Below are 22,287 nucleotides of genomic sequence, written 5' to 3'. Positions count from 1 at the left end.
AATAGGCACTAAAGCTCATTCTTTAAAGGAAAAAAAAAATATCCATTTGTATGTTTTCAGCTAACAAATCTTACAAAACAAAAGACAACAGGACAACCTTCCAAACCATCCAACACTGGTGTTGATACCAATGTTTGGTACTTAAGTATTAGAAAAATCTCTCTGTTAAGCACTCCAAGGACCTCTTCTGGCGAGATCCTTATCTGCCTCAGCTCCCATTGGTTTCAATGAGAGGTCAGTGCATTCAGCACTTACTACGCGGCACCCAGCAGCTCGCAGGACTGCATCCTACATGTGCCACTTAACCTGCATTTTTTTCCACCTCCAATTCACAGTCAAGGAAAGGAAAACACGAAGTAGAAAAGGCTGCAAACACTAATTAAAAATACTTACATTACCAGAAGTTTAACCTTCCTATTAGCAGTCAGGATCATATTAGTGTAAAACACCGCACAGTCTCTCAGCAGCCAGATAGCACAGCAGCACATGCCCAATCACAGACATGAACCTACCGGCTCTTTGGGGTAAAAAAGGGCAAAACAAAATGGAATTGACACGACAAAGCTTAAGAGAAGGGACACTGCATACTCACACAGCTCAGGGAATATCAAGCCTTGACCAAATCTCAGACTCCTGCATGTACTTCACAAGAGGGTCAAGGAGCTGATCATTCGCTGATACCTGTGAGATTTGGCCCTGCAACCAGTTTGTTTAGTTTGACAGCACAGCATGGTAAAAAGTGAAGGGTGCAGCACCATTTCTGTATCTGGCATTACTCTCACTGTGCTCCAATATTTTGCATATACGACAACATTCTGAAGGTAGATTTGGGTAAGAAGGTAAAAATTCTCCACTTTCGATGCACCTAAAAAACTAAACACTGCCCTGAATTTTAAGCACCATTTCTTAGCCAGATTAGAGAGACATTTTTGGCTTTCTGCTTTTGCCTGCCTGCTCCTTCTTACTGAGAAAAATGACAAACAGTAGTCAAAGGAGAGGAAATTAACTCTCACATAAGGTTAAGTTAATAATCCCAAAGCATCTCCCCTGCCCAGAACAGATACTGGGATGCTGAGGCAGCTGTATAAAAATGACAGAAATTCCCATTCAAAATGAATGGCTTCTCAAATAAATTACAAAAAAAAAATAATATGAAATAAAAGTACTTCACAAGCTTTGCCCAAAGTTAAATGCATTTACATTTAAACTCTTTAGCTCTTTTCCATATGCGTTTGTGTATTGTAAGTGCACACTCACATGCGCGCACGCACACACATCTATACAGTGCATTAACAATGTCAGTCAAAATAAAACTTGTAAATGTGTTACAGGTTTTAGGCAGAAAGACTGCAACACAAGTTATTTAAATGTAAGGAACAATGACAGTATTAACCACATTGTGTATATGATCTTATTGCTATGTCTATATGCATCAGATCACTTTCAATAGCTTCAATGCAAGTCTAAGAACTCAACTAGCCTTCAATGAAAGTCTGAAACATCTTTGAAATAGTGTTGTTATTTTTGAGACTCGTGAACTGTCCGCATTTCATCGAAGAACTGAGGTGGACTACTATTAGCACAGTAATGTTTAACCGGTTTTGGTTCTTGCCATTTTGCTAAGTATAGACAGATTCTCAGAGAAGCACGGATTCATGCATAGACAATCCATCATTTCTATTTCGATAGTGTTGGGCTTGAGCTGACGGGCTTGAATATTGGTATTGTGGTGAACCATGCTCTTCAAAGGCTGGTGAAGTCCTGTATCTTATTGGACTATCCACAGAAACAGCAGGAAGACTATGGTCTTGAAAAGGTGTTGACTGAAAATGCTGGTATTTCTGGAAATTATCCAAGTGGCCTTTGTTAACGTCTTGGCTCCAGGGCTGCCTGTAGGGCTCATGTCTGTAAATATACGCAGCATCTGGCCACTTTCTGTCTTCTGGTGAATAATCCACTGGAGGGATTATGAATTTGACACCTGTGGGGGACCTTGAGTTGCTGGTATAAGCATCAACGGGGGCTACTTCTATCTGACCAGGGGTTGGTGAAAGAGGATTTTGACGAGTGGCAGGATAGGAATTCATTTGTAGTTTATCCAGAGAATAATCTACTGAAATAAAAGAACCATATGGCCTACCAGAAGGGCTGGGTCGATTCCCATGATAATGTAGAGGTACAGAACTTGTATTGCCTATACTGGAAACATGCTTTGGAGAATTTCCATGGTAAGTAGGTGGATTACTATAACATGGCAATGGCTGTTTTACATTCAGTCCATGAGGTGGCCCATCAGATTGTGATGAATATTTTGGAGATCTGGGTTGTGAAGTGAAGGTGTAATTATTGGGTATTTTTAATGGAGTTGGTATTTTTTCAGTTTGCTTTCTTGGACTATTAGAATATGTTACGTGCCTAGGGCTCTGTGGATGAGCTCTCTCAAGCATCTCTTCAACAAGATTCTCATTCTCATTCTCAACTTCCGGAACATTGTCATATTGAGATGCATTAGACCCTCGCTTACCTTCATCAGCATCCAAAACCCTCATCTTTTGCTTTACATTCAAAGGCTGCTTTTCTCCAGGACTTGATGGTGGGCCCGAAACCGAATGGTTTATTGGCCTTCCTTTCACCTCTGCAGTAAGTTTCATTGTCTTTTCAATTATTTTGGTATCAGATGGTTTATTCCACTTAGGTACAAATTCCCTTCTTGTATTTGAAGTAGCATTAGAATTTTGATTAGCAGCTGCATTATTATACTGTCTCGAGTTGTCTTGCTCAGTTGGCTGAGGCTTTCTTCTGGTATCTACCTCGTTCTTAGGCATACTACTCTGTGTCTCTATTGGTCGAGTCTTCTGCTGTTTTAAGGAAGCTTTCTTTTCCAGTGAATTAATTCTTTTTCGGTTATTTGGTGAACTTTCTGGTTCTTCTCCTGGGGATGGTCTCCTCTCTGTCCTTCTTGTTGTTTGTGTACCAGTGCTGTTCTGTCCATTAAGCACTGGAGTGGAGTGAAGCACAGCAGGCTGAGGTCCTGATGGAATCTGCCCCAATGGCTTCTTTGGAAATTCATCATCTTTACCTAAAACAAGAACAGTAATAACATAAATTCACCCTTGTACAGAAGTCGTCTTTGATCTGTTGGTCATGCAAGCAAAAATAGCTATGAACTCTATTACCTGGGTCTCTCTCTGGGTCACGATTCTGCTAAACACCTCAAAGATTTTTCTGTATACTGACAGCGAACAAAGGTTTTTCTTAGGCTCTCATCTCAACCAGTTACTCTAGTCTTGCCTTCTACAGCTGACGCAATCTTGCCAAGCTTCTGCTCATTCATGACACTGCTGCAAAAAATCGTTTTCCTAGATGACATTTTGGTTACAGTACCTACTCTGTATGTAACCCTCTTCACATTGTCCCTGTCACATTAAGTAAACTACTTTCTCCACTTTGAAAATCCTTCCCAGTATCCCTCTCCCAATCTATTGTCTTCCACTTATTCATCTTTTAACGTTCCCCTCTGGTAAGCTGTATCAGCTCCTCACTCACATGCGCAAGTTTCCTAGCAGACATCTTTGAACTTTCTCACACTTCTTTTTTTGAGTGGAGCTCCTCATTAACATCTGCACAGTTAAGTCCTTGTTCCCCCTCAACCCCTGCCTAGAAATTTCATCCTCAGTATTAAAAAGCTACAGTATAACTAAAAGGCTCTATGCAGAATCATATTTTTTTCAACTCAGTTTTTTATCAGTTATAGAACAATTGAAGTAGCTAATACTAATACTGGCTACATCAGGATTTCAACTGAGTGTTCAATGGATGAGTTTTGCCGAACACAAGGACATCATTTACACAACTAGGATATGAATGGAAAGTTCTCCCAGACTGGAGCTCAACACATTGCAACAGCCAGTGGTAAACACCAGTTATGTGGGGACCCAGAACAATCCACATTGCCACTACAGAAAGAATAAAGAAGTGTTTCATTGCTTGATGCTGCTCATAGAACAATTTACATCGAATTTTCCACTGCAGTCTTTCTCCTTGGCAGTCAACGCCCTTCATATTCTCAGCCAAAGTCTTTTATCATATCCACTTGCATATAACTTATTTAATTGCATAATACATTACTTTCCCATTATAAGCAGAAAAGGTCACACACTTCTCATTAAATGTATTAATCTAAATTTAATCTATTTGATGTTCAGTATTTCCCAAAAAATAAAAAAACTTTTAAAGTGAGCATAACCAAACAAATCCTACTCACTCTGTATCTATTTAGTAAGCAAAAGCTCTGTTGTAAGGAGAAAAAAAGAAATGGCTACCCTTGCTTAAATGTTATGCAAAATAAATTATATAAAATAGCTGTCGGTAAAATAATTTTGTTTAATCCCTGCTTATTCCTAAAACAAGAACTGTAGAATCTTTCTCCATCAAAGATCATAAAGTTAGCACCTCACTCTTTCTAGCTATTTGTAATTAAAATTCCTTTTGTGTGTCTATACGGGTTCACAGGAGCAAATACATACAAATGTCTCTATCCCTGACACGAGTGCTGTGGTTAGAAGTAAGCTATGTTCATTTTTACAGTCAATAGTATGAGTTCAATCTTTGATGACTGGTTCATGATAGAGATACACAGAGGAAAGCCAGCAGCCAAGGTCAGTATTATTTATTGTAACAGCATAACAAACTACCATCACGGATCAGTTGCTATATAAACTAAATGAAAACTTACAGTTTGTGCCAGCTAGGACATAGCAGGACAGCAGAGAAGAATACAGTGACGCCATGGGTCATGACAAGATAACTAAATAAAAAGTACTTAACACAAACTGTCTCAATGGTTTTGCCAAACAATTGAACTCGCCTTTTCTTGATTTTCAAAGTCTTCATATGAGGCCAAAGGTCATATGGAAACCTACCCTTTCCTTTAGAAATACATAACTTCAGAAACCTCAGTTTACATATAATAAACACAGCCTACCCAGGCTTTCTGTAGAAAAACACTCCACTCTTATTTTCCCCTAGTTATCCTCTGCTCAATTATGATCATATAATTATTTAGATACACAAACCTATGCTCTTATACTGAAGGTATTCACTGTCTACTTTGCTACGACTTGGCAAAGGAAAATACTCATGCTGAGCCCTCTCCTCAATTACTTGTCCCCAAAAGGGAGATTCCACACGTTACAGGATTATACACCTGGCACACTACATTCCGTGATGGAGAACACCTATGCAAATGGTTGCAAGACAGTGCAGCAGGTTACGTGGTGGGGTAGGGCCTCAGCATTAGGCTCCAGTGAGCGGCTCTTGGAATTACAAGTCTCGTGGTTTGTTCTCTTTCGCTATGAGGCCCCACTATTCACAAACCAGGCTAACATCTGGAGCATGGATTTGTAGACTTGCACTCCCCAGCAGCGCACCATTGGAAGAACAGATGAGGGGACAGAGGAATGAGTTGCATGGATGCTGTTAACGGATGATTTAACAGCTCTGCAGTATACTGTCTGCTGCACCAGCCTCTTCAAAATTGTTCTTTATGAACAGGAGTTCACTTTCTGAACTTGCTTCAGTTTGGCAAAAGGCATTTGTACCATTTAATTCCATTTGCATCCTCAAACACAGTGTCAGACAAAGCTGAAGATCTTGTCTTCTAAATAAAAGTGAATTTGGCCCATAATAAATATTCCTGATACTGGAACTATATATTACAGTGTTTTCAATCTTACTAATTTTGAATGTTAAAATAGCATAAAGTCTGAATTAAGAAACAATACTCAAAGTACATATCAAAAACTTGTCATCTAAATCATAGAGAACTAGTCTTTATATGCTGCTGATCCATTTATAACCTCCAGGTGATCCATAGTAGTTACGGGATAGCATAAGAAAATGGCTCCTTAATGTCTGTAAATTATTTAATTTCTGTCCTTGTATGCAATAAATGTTTTAGAAAAATTTCTTTTCTTCCATGCTTGAAATGAAACTATTCAAGCTATAGGTATATAAAAAACTGAAGACAAGTTCCTCTAGTAGCTGCAATGCTTCCTTCATTTGTACAAAGACGTTAAAAGCATGAACTGATTTCCTTTCTTCCAGTTTTTACTCTAAGAAATGCATACAGAGCAATATGAGATCCTTTGAAATATACTTGGTTGTACAATAAAGGTGGATTTTGTGTGAGTTTTTTGTTTTTTAATTTCACACACTTAAGGTTTCTTAATTACCATTAAGCTCTAATAAAACCCAAGTGAGAATACTGCAGACATTTTTATTGAATTCTATCTAGGTTGCTTTGAAGATTACTTTCTGTCATCTTTCCTTCACATTTCAGGGTAAAAGAACACACTACAACTAGGCATATGTGGGCTGCACTGTTTAGATGATGTATGCTATAACATGAATTACAGCTGTAAAATGAGGATCAGAGAAGTCTTACCATGTCTATTGTGAAACTGTTAAAACTTGACATTAATTCATGTACTGAGTACCAAGCAAAGCGTTACAAGACAATAGTTCATTTAGAAGAAAACCTCTGCATTCTAACAGCATGATACCATGTTTATAGGCTGGTAATACCGGAGCTTAGTGCTTCCAGGGAAAACAAAAATATGGAACAATGAGTATGTGTGGAAGGAGGGTCAGTGGGGAAAAGAAGAAATACAGCTTCAAATCTTAGCCACAGGGCTTCCACAGAACTTGGTTTAACTTGACCTCAGACAGAAACAACCGACACAGCTTGCTTAATCAACCACATCTGCATGTGAATCTTTAGGAAAGGCCACATTGCTAGAGGTGCTCAATTCAGTAATCAAAGCTAGGAAGCACAGGCCTTGTTCTGGTTCAAAAATGCTTCAGCTCTCATCACCTCCTGCCATAAAAAGCATTGGAAGGAAAGGAGTTGTATATGGATCTGTGATGCTGCAGCACAAAGACATCCTGCAAACTGGTCACCTTCTAAAGGAAAACTAATTAGTTTTAAACTGCAAAACAGATATTTAATTCTAATTTAAGTATACAGATCATACATACACACACACACAGAGCTGTCACTTCCAGTGGAACTACCACGTACTTTAAAAACCAATAAAAACTCCTGAAGTTCAAAAAAAGTCCACAAAATTAAACAAGTAGAGGATAACCAAATCTATCACCATGCACACTAATACAATGAGACATTCCTCAAACGCACAAAATAACATGCAAACTATGTCCGTGAATGCTTTAAGCAGTCCACTATCAGCAAGAACAGCAAGAAAACCATGATGCTGCATGCTGGCAAGAAAGAAAGAAAAAAGGTAATAAAAGTAAAAAGCTGAGGAAAAGAAACCACAATGCAAAAGCAAATAAAAGCAACCAAGTCACAACAAACATCTCTACATTAAGAGGTACACAAATAGCTCGCCAGAGATGTATGCAAAAGCACCAATTCTTCTTACAAGCCGCGTATCTCTTATCTACCAATTTTCCACTCCAAATCTGCCTAAAGCCTCACATGCAGCTCTCAACCATCATCTTTACTACTTCAGCTAAACTCACTGTTCAAACTCCTCAGATCTGAGCGTGCAGAAATTTTATTTGGATGTTTTCAAGGACATTCAATTGAATATCTGTTTGTGCTGTTGATCTAAAGTCTGAGTTAATTCACTTTCTGGACATACCTGTCTGACTGAGGAACGGAGAAACTTCTGAGTTCGACAAGAAGTATTTCTGGGACAAGCGCTTTTCTATACAATCTATGATGTTTACACACAAGGTTTAAAAGCATTTTAAAACTAGAAGACAAGACAAAGCTGCCCAGTTCAGCTGTGATCGTTTTGGCAGCGACCTCTACAATCATCGAACGTGCCTTTGTCTTCTAAAGCAAACCGGGCAATCGGATTTTCCCCAGGTTACCCAGTTCTGCATCTCATGCGAATAGTGGAAACACTCATCCTTCTCTCCCCCTCTTCCTTCAACAGAACAGGTTCCTAGACAGAGTTTAGTTACTGGCTTTTCCCAAAGACAAACATAATAGTTTATATCAGAATTTACAGAGCTGGGACTATAGGATTTTCTATTTTTCCTTTAAAAGAAAAGTAATGATTTAGTTGGCTTGTATGCAGTATTGCATAAAATAAGCAAACAACAAAGAAAATAGGGTGAAAAATAGGTGAGGAGGGAGAGAAATGGAAGGAGAGGGAGACAATTTAAGCAAAACAAGAACAATCAGGTGCTTGTTTGCTGCTGGTAAACCTATTACCTGACATGAAAAGGAGCAAAGCAAATATGAGCAGATCTGACTGTTCCCAAAAAGATAAGAAATTCAAGTCATATTAAAGAAAGTTTTAGTCTACTGACTTCTTCCTGCTCTAACAAGTCTTGGTCACCACCCAGTGGAAGTCGATCTCAACTACAAGACTTTTACAGCTAATTGCTTCAGGAGGCACTAACAGCCTCATGCATTGAATAGCAGACATATAATTGGAGTAAAGTGCTTTAAGTGCTCTCTCCGGTGAATAACAGTCTAGTCCTTAATTTCAGCACCAGAATGCATGCACTTTGACTGTTCTAACACAATTTTCAAGGATGGTAATGGTCATAAAAACAACTCTTAAAATGACATCTTGATATTTTGCGTTTATTTTCCATCAGTGACGTCCCATCTTACTTCTTCAGTTTACAAGTCCAAGAGAATTTTAAAGAAATTTAAGTGCCTGCACTAGAAGCTCAAGCTTCTGTCTGAAAGTCAACTTCTGCTCCTCCTCCTTTATATGCCATCATTGGCAAAGAAGTTACTAAAATGAAATCTTGCCTGACAACTTGAAGGTAGAACAAAATACACTGCCTTTCTGCTGCTATGTCACTTTTGTAGTACTGACAGTAAGGAAAACTTACTTTATAAACATCTGTGTTTAGATAAACAATAGAAATGTTAACAAATTGGTCATCAACCAGAAGATATAGGTGGCCAGCTGTATGTCTGTAAGCTGCCTTTGCAAAAAAATTTCTAAAATTTATCACTTTCGCTTTACATCCCTAATTCCACATTTCTTCGAGAAAATACACTTTCTTGAAAAGTCAGTTTAAAATAGGGATATGAACAATGACCAACATTAACTATCTGGATCATATTTTTAAAAAGCATGCACATTTTAAACAGCAAAGATTTTTAAATGATGCAAAGCCAATGTCTAAAACCGCTGAAATTAATATACTAATTATATTAGTATAATTCCATATATTAATTTCATTCATAATATTGTAAAGTAGCTGTATCACGCAAGAAACAAGGCAGAAAAATTAGTTTAGTTGATTAAAATATGAAGTGCATTGTATGAAATAGCTACTTGTGTGTTCCTCAAGCACAAGTGAAAAATCCAAAATTCCTCTGAAACAAAACACAACCAAAAGAGAGACACCATCAGAAACAGGAAAGTCAAGATGACTTACATATTTCTATTGTTTTGGCTGTCAAAAGGTGCATTAACAGCAGAGAATAGACATTATTTAATAGATTATCAACCTAGTATATACTTCTGCACTGTCACCGATAAGTATTTAAAATAGACAGATATTTGAATAAAAGATATTGATAATAAATTTGATAAAATATACCTTTAAAGATAAATAGCAGATAAACATTTAAAAATTTATGGCAAATGCAAGATTCAAACTTTACTAGTTTTCCCTGAATACAGAAAAGGCTGGGAGAACTAGAAGAACTGAGTCGGAGTTTAAAGCTGGTGTTATCACACACAAATATAGTTAAGATGATCACAAGGACAAGGGCAGATCCCAGATTTGCCAATACTGCTTTAAAATTAAGGTACAAGACCTTTATCTCTGATTTAAGGCCTTCTCAGCTGCTGTAAGGTCTATTAAACTTTCAGTCATAAAAAAAAAAATCCAACCCAGGACCCCTCTGCCCTCCCTTTTGAGGACACCTTATATCAAAACGCAGGTGAGAAATTCTCTCAAGAACAGACCTGAGAGCCTTCAGCCTTGAAGGTGGGCCTGACTGTCTTGTTTATGAAGCACTAGATTAATAAACTATTTTCAGCCACATATTTTTAAGTAGAATATGAAACTTTCACTGGTAAGCACTTTTGTTTATTAAAGTCAGACACTATAAAAAATATATGTATTAATATATAAATATTGTTTATTAAGCATTGCATTATTTATGTAGTCCTACAGGAATAACTTATAGCAAAGCTGGAAATTCTATCCATATGTTGTAAGCATTTAAAGAATTTTGCTGCTGTTTTAAATAACAGCCAAGGAAAGAATCTGCATCAAGAAATTTTGGAAATCAATCGTGTATACTAAGAAAATTCCTTTCACTATGCTCTAGACATTATCCTTCAATTAAGGAAGAGATTGTCCACTCTGCATCAGATCTGGCTCCTTGAGAAGATGTAAACAGGAGTCATACAGATTTAGATGAGTGTGCTGTTCAAGAACCTGCTGTGGTGTGGACACTCTTCATAATGTTCCAGGCAATCCAGAAAATACCAATTGCCTTTTCTACTAAATTTGCTTGAGGATACGTCAGAAGTACCTTAAAGGACAGTTTCTACCATATAGCTATCACAGCCTGCCTCTCTCAGGGCTTGATAACCAAGCGGCTTGCCAATAAGAAGCGTGCTTCTCCATACTGTCTCCACAGTTTACTGTCTCCACAGAGTCACTGGAACAGGGAGGGTTTTGAGAACAGCACTTAAGCTGCAAGCCATCCTCTGAAGGTTGTAGTTGCTAAGTACAGGCTATCCTATACTGGCCAGCAGTTAGACTAGAAATTACCACAAAGAGGAATGAAAACCCATGGTCTGCTTTATGCAAAATAGCCCTAGTACTGGCAAAAGCATTCACTGACATCCAAAATTAGCATGATCCTCTTAACGTCCATGTTCTGGCTGAGCATTTTAAGGGTTTTATCAGTGAGAAAGTGTTAAACGAAGTGCCTTCCTTCCTCTCTGCTCTGAAGGGAACAAGGAACTTAATTCAGTGGGAGAAGCCATGCAGGAAGCAAGCCAGAGAAAGCTACATCAGACATAAGCAGACATCCACTTTAAAGTAACGCAAAAGTTATTACTCTTTTAATATCCTACTGCAGCTTACCCTACTAGGGCAGGAAAATCTATACAGCCGAGCAAAGGATGCCAGATGGAAAATTCCACTGAGCTTAATTAGCTCACTGCTATTCCTGGATGACTGATACTGGTGCAACTGTAAGATGCAGATTTTTTTCTTTTTCCTAACACACATTTTTACATTGGTTCTTAAAGGTGTATTGTTGTTCAATTAAAAAAAAGAAAGTGCAAAATAGGAAGTAGTGCTTTGATTTCAGCTGAGAAAAGTGAAATAAACACTATTTTCTCAGGCTACAGTGAATACTTAAATGAACAGTCTGGTATTTTTTGTGCGTATTACTGCATGACATATAATGGTTTCATAAGTTTTACATGAAATTAGAAGAAAAATAGTAAAAGGAGACTGAAGATAGTAAAGATAATAGAGTCAGACAGACACATGTATTGGGTTTGCACGGCAAGGTTTTGGTAGTGGGGGCTACAGGGGTGGCTTCTGTGAGAAGCTGCTAGAAGCCTCCCCTATGTCCAATAAAGCCAATGCCAGCTGGCTCCAAGTTGGACCCGCCGCTGGGCAAGGCCGAGCCCATCAGCGATGGTGGTAGTGCCTCTGGGATAGAATACTTAAGAAGGGGAAAAAGTTACTGCACAGCAGCAATTGCAGCCAGAGAGAGGAGTGAGAAGATGTGAGAGAAACAACCCTACAGACACCAAGGTCAGTGAGGAAGGAGGGGCAGGAGGTGCTCCAGGCGCCGGAGCAGAGATTCCCCTGCAGCCCGTGGGGAAGACCATGGTGAGGCAGGCTGTCCCCCTGCAGCCCACGGAGGTCCACGGTGGAGCAGATATCCACCTGCAGCCCGTGGAGGACCCCACGCCAGAGCAGGGGGATGCCCGAGGGAGGCTGTGACCCCGTGGGAAGCCCGCGCTGGAGCAGGCTCCTGGCAGGACCTGTGGCTCCGTGGAGAGAGGAGCCCAGGCTGGAGCAGGTTTGCTGGCAGGGCTTGTGACCCCGTGGAAGGGACCCACGCTGGAGCAGTTCATGAAGAACTGCAGCCCGTGGGAAGGACTCACATTGGAGAAGTTCAAGGAGGGCTGTCTCCCGTGGGAGGGACCCCACGCTGGAGCAGGGGAAGAGTGTGAGGAGCCCTCCCCCTGAGGAGGAAGGAGCGGCAGAAACAACATGTAATGAACTGACCCAAACCCCCATTCCCCATTCCCCTGCACCGCTCAGGGGGGAGGAGGCAGAAAAAATCAGGAGTAAAGTTGAACCTGGGAAGAAGGGAGGGGTGGGGGGAAGGTGTTTTTAAGATTTGGGTTTATTTCTCATTATTCTACTCTGATTTGACTGGTAATAAATTAATTTTTTTTCCCCCAGTTGAGTCTGTTTTGCCCATGATGGTAATTGCTGAGTGATCTCCCTGTCCTTATCTTGACCCACAAGCCTTTGGTTATATTTTCTCTCCCCTGTCCAGCTGAGGAGGGGAGTGATAGAGCGGCTTTGGTGGGCACCTGGCACCCAGCAGGGTCAACCCACCACAACACATGAGCAAAGCTGAATGTCTAGAGAATGCTGAGAACCTGTAGAAAAATATTATTGCCTGAAGACAGTGATTAGTAAAACCAAAACGAACATCAGAGTGGAAAAAGAAAAAAAAAAAAAAATCAAAGGCCTGTGAAATTCATATGAAGAACAAATGAGGCAGCCTCACTCAACTACAGATAACAGCAGACAAATTAGCTAGATTCCCAAGGATTAGGATGAAGGCATTTTATATTTATTTTGTGAAAGGTTAAGTAATGTTCCCATTTACCCCTCGCAAAAATATACCACCCAGAGAGGCTTTCCCAGGCTACTTTGAAAATAAAAAGAAACAATTTTTTTTTTTTGGCTTCCAGCATCAAAATATACTTCACTTTGGCTTTGCTTTTCCTATTTTAATATTAAACCTCCCTCATTCATGTTGGGAGGAAAAAAAAAAAAAACAAACCACAAAACACCAGGGCATTTTATTGTCATTGATGTTGCTTTAGCTATTATCCAAAAGAACGAACCAATATGGCTCAAAACAATTACCATCCTGTCAGCTAGTCATATCAGAAATTACACTTAAGTGTACAAAGTATGAAACCAAACAAATTGCATTCCATTGCCAAACTGTCTCGGAAAGAAGATACATTTGCTACCCTTTGCTGTTGGTCTCCACAAAACAACTCCTTGTGTCTCACACTTTCTGTTACTGCATTGCAAGGTGGATGCCTCTTACGTCACCTAATGCCTCCTTTAATTTTCTGTGCAAATCCAGAGTATTCTCAAACAAAATTTCACTTGAAGGCATTTTACATTTTCCCAAAAGAAAAGCCTTAAAACATAAATAAGTTAGGAACAGACTTTCTGCCTTCATTGTTTTTCCATCAAGAAAATTTCCAGTATTTTCCGCAGAAACTCTCAACACGAGTTACATGCATGTGATTTTCTAGGCTGGAAGATATATTAACTCCATCATGTAGCAAACTACAAAAATCTTTCCCAACTTTTCAGTTACCACAGTTTCAAGTGGAAATTAGAAAATTCTCACTGCTGAAATTTACTTCACCACATCCATGAAAAATCTACCCATCTACAAACAATTAAGGTTTTTTGGGATAATCCCCTCACCGTTCAAACATAATCACAGAGAACTCTGTATTTAAAATTTAACAGAAAGCACTCCCATGATCTATCTTCCTTTAACATGGTGGAGTGGAATTGATGCTAAAGGACAAAGTTGCTCATTGACATATTTGCTCACACCTAGTCGCCATGACCAAGCATCAGCTGTGACAAGATGTCTGACAAAGCACACAGCTGAAGAGTAGTGCTGAAAAGAGCAACTTGCTCTGAAGAGTAAGTCAAGACTGAAACCTAGCTTGTGGAAAAAGGATGGAGGGAAGGCAGGATGGGAAGGCTGTGATTAGAAAGGGGAAGCAGCAGTGCACGCAGTAACATGGAGAAGAACTGCAGACTCACAGAACACAGTCTGTAGATGAGAAGGACCAAGAAGACTGAGCAGACAGAAAGACAAGAGCCGGAACTAGGCTTAGATCTATTGTAGGTTGGAGAAAGCATGCTGGAGAGATGTTACAGAAAGTCAGAAAGAGGGCAAAACACAGGAACAGGGAGCAAGAGAAACAGGAAACTCTGACAAGAAGCAAAGATGATGGGAAACAAACGTACAAAGTGTTTGTACTCCAGAGGGACAGATTCTGCTGAAGAACCAGATGAAACAGGTATCTACTTATGGTGAGTAGTCCTGAAACAGCCCAATACTGCATGCAATAAATAAGGTCTACAGAAACAGAAAAATTAAGTTCATCAATGAAAGAGCTTCAGGAACAAATTATCACAACAATGCTACATAGGCAACCTTTATTCTGACACTTCTTAACTTTTGAAAGCTAACTGCAGCAACTTAATAATGTTATTTTAAGGTAATTTCTGCCATATTTTTTAAATTTTTTAAAACCTATATTCTTTCTCACGTACTATTTTACAATTAGCAAGGATAAAGAAAAAGGACTCTGAATAATCACAAGAAAAATTCTAATTAAAGATTGTGGAGGTAGGGATAGAAAAGATAATAGAATCTTAATACAGGAAGAAGAGATCCAATACACATTTCATAAGTAGTGCCCCACAAAACAACCACCTCCACTCTCCAACTGAAAAGCACAAGCACAAAGGCTGAGAAGAAACAAAGAAAATAATTCAGTTAAACACCCAGAAGGTCTATCACTTGTAAACAATTAAAAGTCTGGATTTGACTAACAGAAGAAACTATTTGACCTGAAGTTTGTTCCACAGCTAATCAAGCTACGAAACAGTCTGGATTTTTAGACAACACTGTTGCTTCAAATAATTTGAAAACTTGACATTTAATCTTCTATCTTAAAGATTTTATACATCCAAGTTAATAAAATTATCAGAACATGGGATGTTTTAAAGCGCTTTGCCATTAGCTTACAACCAGTAAACAAAACACCAAAAAAAGAACAAACTTACGAAATGAAGGGTGTTGATTTTAAACTGTAAAATAATTTTTGGGGAAAAAACACCCAAAACCTATGCAGTGATGAAGAGATAAATATTTGCACAATTTTTAACAGCATGAATTAACACTTTAAAAATGGACAATGTGTGAATAGCTCTAAATATCTAAATCTGCATATATACAAATTTCTTACCAGCTACTGGTAAATCCAGCTTTGCTCGTTTCAATTCTGATATAGAATTTTGGAGCTGGTCTATTACAAAGTCATCTTCATAGAAGAAATCCTTGGCTAAAGACTCCTGCAGAAATTCTACAAGCTCTTCCATTTGTAATTTCATCAGATGCTCTATATAAGAAGAAGATATTATACATTAAAATATTTTGATTACGAACATTGGAAAATGTACTTAAGACATTAGATGCTTTTTTTTTCCAAAGTAGAATGAAAAACACTTATTAATTAAGCAGATAACAAAATTCTACACCAGAAATCTATAAAATGCATTAAAAATTCACTTGCAAATCAGCATAGAAATGCTTTCTACTTGTCATTCTCTACTTAGAACTATGTTTTCCAAGAAGGGGCATCTTCAGAAAACTAACTACGAGTCACCCTCCTTCAGCCTTCTTATGTCCAACAGCTTCAGGTCTTTATTTTTCAGCCTGCATCTTCAACTTACAAAACACTGCTGTAGATCTGTACAACATATATCATCTCTCTTATTAAGAGCTTTGAAAAGCAGTAAAACATTTTAAAAATTTATATTTACAGTATCCTCATTCACAATGGAATTAACTTCCAATGAAATGATGATGGCAGTTCACACTTCAGAATCATTGCTTCAGGCTCTCTGAAAATTCAGGTACTTTTTGCTACTTCAATCAAATTCAGGTCACATTTTGAAAGTCATTTTACAGTTATCAGATTATTTTTCTTTCCCTTTTTACACAGCAGTAAGGCCATGTTTTCCACACAAACCTATTTGGCTTGCAAGGCTGTAACTGCATACCTACATAGCTTCTTTAAGCATATGTATGCCATCAAAAGTTCCAGAACGTACAATTTCTATGCAGAAACCATAAAAAAATGTTTTTGCACTGTAATAAAAATGCTCTTGGCATGTATTCCACAATGGCACTTTGACTGGATAGCTATACAATCAGTGTTTTTAAGGGCAGACAAGAGACTGGAAAACAAATCAGAATCTGTCTTCTGCCACCTTCTCTGCCAGTCCTCTAATCTCTTCTCTGTTGCCATAAGGTACTCTCGGTGTTTTGATCGTGGAGGAGGTTGCTACATACTTGCTAAGCAAGCAAACCTGCACTCGGACTTTTTCCTCAGGTCTTCCCATAAAAAGAGTGGTGAATAAAAAAAAAAATTTCTATTTGCAAATAAAGAAGAGAAACCAAAATACTAAGCTTAACAATTTGCCTCTAAATGTTTAGCTTTCTTTAGTACAATAATTTAAAAAGTAACCTTCTTCATTTTTCAAAGCAGTTTATGAACAAACTAATGAATACACCCCAGTGAGACAGCGAGGTAGTATCACCACAGTTCAAGGAGGGTAAACTAGCAAGCAAATTAAGACATCAATTCTGCAGGCTCCATACAGACCTCTGAATTTACAAACAAGTTAAACGATTTCACTAAGCAAGCCACAGTCCCAGAGTAAGACTGTATCAAACTTGAGCTACAAGGTACCATCCTGAGAAATGCTCAAGTATATTTAGAAGCTAACATCCATCCTCAAAAGCTTTTTAGATCCTTTGGAACTTAAGGTGCTAAATCACTTCGGGGAACCAGGCATAGATGCTTTGGACAATTCTTCTGTTCAAAATCTCAAATTTTACTTTACCCAAAGGCAAGAGATGGAAAAGAAGGCCATCCAGGCAAGCTACAGAAATTCTGAATTGTAATTACATTCTTAGACAAACAACAGTATAGAGAGAGACATACACTTGTGACTCCTCACTGCTGAGTTGTTTGCTGATAGAGTTTCAGGCATTTAGTGGCACACTCTGGATTCTTGGTGCGCTTTTTTGATTAATTTAAATCCTGTAGGGGCTTACAAGCCATTTCCAAACTGTGGAACTACAACATTTTTTTCTCCATTGTTTAATCAGCAATACAGGTCACCTCATGTCAATGTTTAAATAACTTTCTTATTGTAATAAATATTTTTCTTTGGCAACCACACTGTATTGGGTCTGGCTGAGAGGGAGTTAATTTTCCCCATAGCAGCCCTCACAGCGCTGTGCTTTGTATGGGTAGCTAGAAAAGGTGTTGGTAACACACCAGTGTTTTGGCTACTGCTGAGCAGTGCCGGCACAGCTTCAAGGCTGTCTCTCCAACATTCCCTCCCACCCTCCCTCACCAGTAGGCTCGGGAGTGGGCAAGATCTTGGGAGGGGACATAGCCAGGACAGCTGACTCAAACTGACCAAAGGGATATTCCATACCATACAATGTCTGCTCAGCAATGAAAGCTAAGAGAAAGGAGGAGGGGGGGGCATTTGTTATTACGACATTGTCTTCCTGACCAACCGCTACGCATATTGAAGCCCTACTTCCCGGGAAGTGGATGGGAAGTAGAGAATAAATCTTTTGTTTTCCCTTGCTTCTGCACGTGGCTTTTGCTTTATTAAACTGCCTTTATCTTGACCCACGAGTTTTTTTCCATCTTATTTTCTCCCCCTCCCCATCCTGCTGAGGAGGGGAGGGATAGAGTGGCTTGGTGGGCATCTGGCATCCAGCCAAGGTCAACCCACCACACACACATTAATAAAGCAAAGATTTTTTTTCTTTTTGTGCATAAGGAAAGAAAAATACCTGTCAGAAATAGCGTAAGGCAAATGGGCAACTAAGATTTTCATACAAGATCAATCTACACAAAATAAGAACAAAACCAGCTGAATCTCTGTTTAGCATTCAAATGTTTGAGAGATTTCTTACTTCTGTGTAGTTTCAGAATTGTGTAAGACATAGCAGTGAGAATCCGCTCTCCTTCAAGTATGTAGATATCCCATATCCTGAGGCTTAATGTAAAGGGAGTCTGCAATGACAGAATCAGGCAACACTGTGAAAACAGTCTGTCCCAAGTCAGAATTAAAAACAGAAATAGAAAATGAAAAACATACTCACACGATCAAGGAAACACTGGAAAAACCACTTTGTTGTGTAAAAGCTAGTGGACATATCCTGGGAGTCCTGTAAAAAACGCAGAAGTTTAAAAATACTCATAAAAATCAAAAAACACAGAAGTTTAAAAATAGTCATAAAAATCAAGTAATGCCTTGCACTGTCCATGAAAAAACATTTTCACCTTGAGGCCAATGTACCCAATATTCAACATAAAGAATTAATTTAACTACATGAAACACTGTTACTTCAATCCAACAAATACAATTTCTGTCTTTTATAGTTTTTCTTCATCAACTTCACCACCTGAAGAAACATGCATTCGGAGATGCAGAGGTATTAACACGTTAGACCTCCATCTTATTCTTGGGACAGAGGGTAGCAGGGAATTAAATCCTCTCACAAGAAAATAAATCAATATTCTGGAGCAACCAAAGTTCAGGCACTGGGTCCATTTATTTAGTCTTTCATTTCTCTACAGCAAGGCTGCCAATTCATGCCAAAGGTTGAAAAGATTTTGTGACAAGAATACCTATCCACCAGAAACCAGCCTAAAACAATCAAATTCTTCAAACACAGGACCTCAAAACAGCATTTAGACTGATATGGAATTTCATTCCTTAATTAAGGTGCCTAATTTCCCCTAGAGCATAGATGGTCCATCTGGTATGCCACCCCATTCAAAGATGGCTAAAGCTTCTTTGCAGTGTCATGGAGCTCTTCAAAGTTCTTTGCACAGTTAAAGGAAAAGCCAAAGTAAAAGCTGAAAAGTTAAGAAAATCTGAATTTCAGCTTTGGAATAACATCATATCCTATGCTTGCCACATTCAGCTTTTCCAAAAATTTCAAGTATACAAACACTGAATAAGCAATGGACCAAACCCCTCTGGTTTATCTGCACGCTTTACCTTCATCTTTCAGCGAGTTAAAATGGGCTCATCTTAGGGATACACTCACAGTAAGAAATGAGGAAAAATAATTCTTAATATAATTGAAATAATCTTTATGGAATTTTCATTTTGAGAGTCTTTAAAAAAAGCAGACAGAACAAAAAACCACCTTATTTTGAGATTTTTCTAAGCTGTAAGAATGGTCATCAGCCTACTGAAAGATAGATATAATGGACCATGCCTTTCCCTGATAAAAAACCTGATTGCTATTAAATTTAATGCCACTAAACTAATTCACACAAAAATAGAACTAAGTTCTGATTTAAAACTGAAAAGAAAAATATATAATAAATAGAGAGAGAGTGTGAATGTTTTCTGGATCCCTCTAAACAAGTGGCCGAGAACTCTCTCAGAAGGGAGCTATCAGAGCATTTTATTTAAATTAGCTTTTTCAGCTACTAAAAGAACTTTCTGCACTTTTCTGAAACTTTCTTTTTCAAGTGACCCAAGGTGGGGGGGGAGATGGGGGACAGGGACGGATGACAGAAAAAACAGTTCTTAATTATTAAATGCAGTAATAAGAGGTATATAAGCAATATATAAAATTTAATAATGTGCCAGCCTCAGGTTGTATCACCTCAATAATATATAATTATTTTTCGATTTTTAGAAAGTATAAGGGCTTTTTACCGTTTACTGTTAAAACCACCCAATCTTCTTGTGATTATTCTATATTTTGTTCCTGAAACGTGACAACCTCAAAAATGAGAATAAGACTGCATTTCTAAACAAGAATCATCACTTTGCATGTACTATAAAAACTAAATACACAACTTCCATTTCATAGTCAAGTTAGTTACAGAACTGGCCTTTATTTATTTATTAATATGACAAGATCATCTTGCATGACTAATTTTGACTTGACCTTTTAACAGAAAAGTGTTTTTTTCCTAAACAAATCTGCCTAATTCCATGTTATGAGCACGTCTTACAGCATGTTGTTAAAAAAAAGACATTAAATTCTATATTATAATACAACAGGCACGCATTAGATGCCATTCATCATTGCCAAGGTGCTAGTCTGCTCCCAAATTGTCTTTTTTTTCTTTTTCTAAGCAGATAAACATACTAAACAGAAAATAATATAGTCCTGGGAAGGTAACGTTTGTAAGCAGCTGTCACTCTTAGAAGACGTTGCTGCAACTGAGCATCTCTTACACTACCTTTTAAGACTTGGAGACGGATTCTGGCAGAACCGATGGGATTGAAAAAGAAAATTCTTGATGACTATTGGAAGGCTATTTTTCTCCCATTAGAAAAACAATTTGTTCCTTAGAATAAATACAGCCAATATTAGCAAAAAAAAAAAAAAAGAGCATAGTATTTCCTATTTAGGAGCATTAGAAGAGATAACACTCCACATTTAGCTTTGTGAAAAGAACTACTGAGTATGTGCAAATTTTAAAAGGACCATTAACTCCTCTTATAAAGGTTATTTTTTAAACAGAGATTAAAACTGGTTGGTTGCAAAGTCACCTCTGTCCATTGATGAGCCAAAGCTCTACATACAATAAACTCTTGATAAAATGTTTTAACATCAGCTTGCTATACAGCAGTTTGCACAAGGCCAGGTAGAAGGACCACATATTTTCCTTAACTCAGAGGTCAAAAGTGAGACGGACACCCAATTTAATTACTCTTAGGATCCAATTTTATCATAACTCTGCCAAGGTGCACCATAACTTTGTCTATAATGAAAACAACAGCACTTCTGCCTCTTAGAGCTTTGCATTTTTTTCGGAGGTCTGAAGTATTCTTAACCTAGTGGGTTAACCTGAACTGAAACAAGGTAGGAAACTGTAAATTAGTATTCCCTTTATTGTGATATAAATACTTACCAAATGCTGCTTAAGTTTGGACAAAAATTTTTTCAGTATTTTGTCATGATGTTCTTGAAACCTCAACAGTTTTGGAAAACCAGGAATAAAAAAACCTAAGAAAAGAAGTTGACCATGTAACAGGTGTATGTACTATAAAAATGACATTAAAAAAGGCATTGAGAGCTCTGAGAACATTATCCTTCTATAAGACCACTGGATCTGAACAGATATTCATAGCAATATTATGATGTCCACATACAGATATGCACATACTCCTGCCTAAATGAGTACAGCAAAACATCAATACGTTCCCTTACTGACTATTATTAGATTAGTAAGGGTAGATGACAGCAAATCCATCAGTCCTACGTTAGTCTACCCACTACAAGATCATGGGGCAACCAAATTTATAATTATTCTTTAAAAAACAAAACAAAAAACCACAACCCACACCAAATAAAACTTTTAAAAGCAAAAAGACATAAATCGGGATTATGCCCAGCAAATTCATGATAGAAAGGCAAAGAGCATAGGCAGCTACTAGAACTGTCTGCACTGAAGAAAAGACCATAAGAAAAAGACAAGAGGGATATTCTACCAAGACAAATATGAATATATAAAGACTCCGAGCTCATACAACTGAAACTAAGGGCATATTTAAAATCTTGAATAGTTTTAGTGTTCATACATTGCAAAAGGAAAGCACTAAGATGCCCTTCCAATGGAGTTATCAGCAGAGTTAAAAAAAGGCTCAGAGCAAACACGTAATACTAGCCAAAAAAACTTGAAATGTAGAGGAAAGCTAGTACAGCTACACAGCAGGAAAAGAAACCATTCAAAGAAGATCCTTCAAAAAGCTGAAGCTGTGTTCAGATCAGAAAAACAGAGATGATCAAACACTGGCAGTATAAAAATGTGGAAAACAAGCCTCTCCCAAAAAAATACTTTACAAAAGATATTAAAAAAATACTAATAGACTTATTTTCAAACACCCTGGAAGCAGAAAGCCTGACAGAGAACTTGTAGGTTCAACAGTCTGTGAAGATTTTCAGAAGTTCTCAGAGAAGATAAAGTCAAGACTAAAAACAAGTCAAATTTTTGCATGGAAGACACTGGGGAGGTTCCCAAGTCAGAACCCTAAACAGCTCTAAAAACTCAAAGATCAGCTAGCTGAAATATCGATTCTGTGAAACCTCTTGCTTAAAATACCAGGAGCCTGGAAAGTGGCTGCCATGATGTCAGCTTTTCTTGAACTGGTTTTCAGTCCAATATC

At 38.1% G+C, this 22,287-nt stretch overlaps 1 protein-coding gene across 2 annotated transcripts in view; it reads right to left on the bottom strand.

The window, feature by feature from the left end:
• Positions 1-1,037: 1,037 nt before the first annotated feature.
• Positions 1,038-22,287, bottom strand: part of USP6NL (USP6 N-terminal like) — a 104,259-nt gene continuing 83,009 nt past the window's right edge. For both annotated transcript variants that reach the window (XM_050904757.1, XM_050904836.1), the window contains exons 10-14: positions 21,033-21,127; positions 18,248-18,313; positions 18,059-18,158; positions 15,300-15,452; positions 1,038-3,079 (exon numbers count right to left, since the gene is read on the bottom strand). In XM_050904757.1, coding sequence (XP_050760714.1) covers positions 1,638-3,079; positions 15,300-15,452; positions 18,059-18,158; positions 18,248-18,313; positions 21,033-21,127 — 1,856 coding nt within the window. In that variant the 3' untranslated portion in view covers positions 1,038-1,637. The remainder of the gene's footprint in view (positions 3,080-15,299; positions 15,453-18,058; positions 18,159-18,247; positions 18,314-21,032; positions 21,128-22,287) is intronic.

Source organism: Gymnogyps californianus, chromosome 1, assembly GCF_018139145.2.
Source record: "Gymnogyps californianus isolate 813 chromosome 1, ASM1813914v2, whole genome shotgun sequence".
Taxonomy (NCBI): domain Eukaryota; kingdom Metazoa; phylum Chordata; class Aves; order Accipitriformes; family Cathartidae; genus Gymnogyps; species Gymnogyps californianus.
The sequence above is the reverse complement of the archived record's forward strand: the minus strand, read 5'-3'. Positions and strand labels throughout refer to the sequence as shown.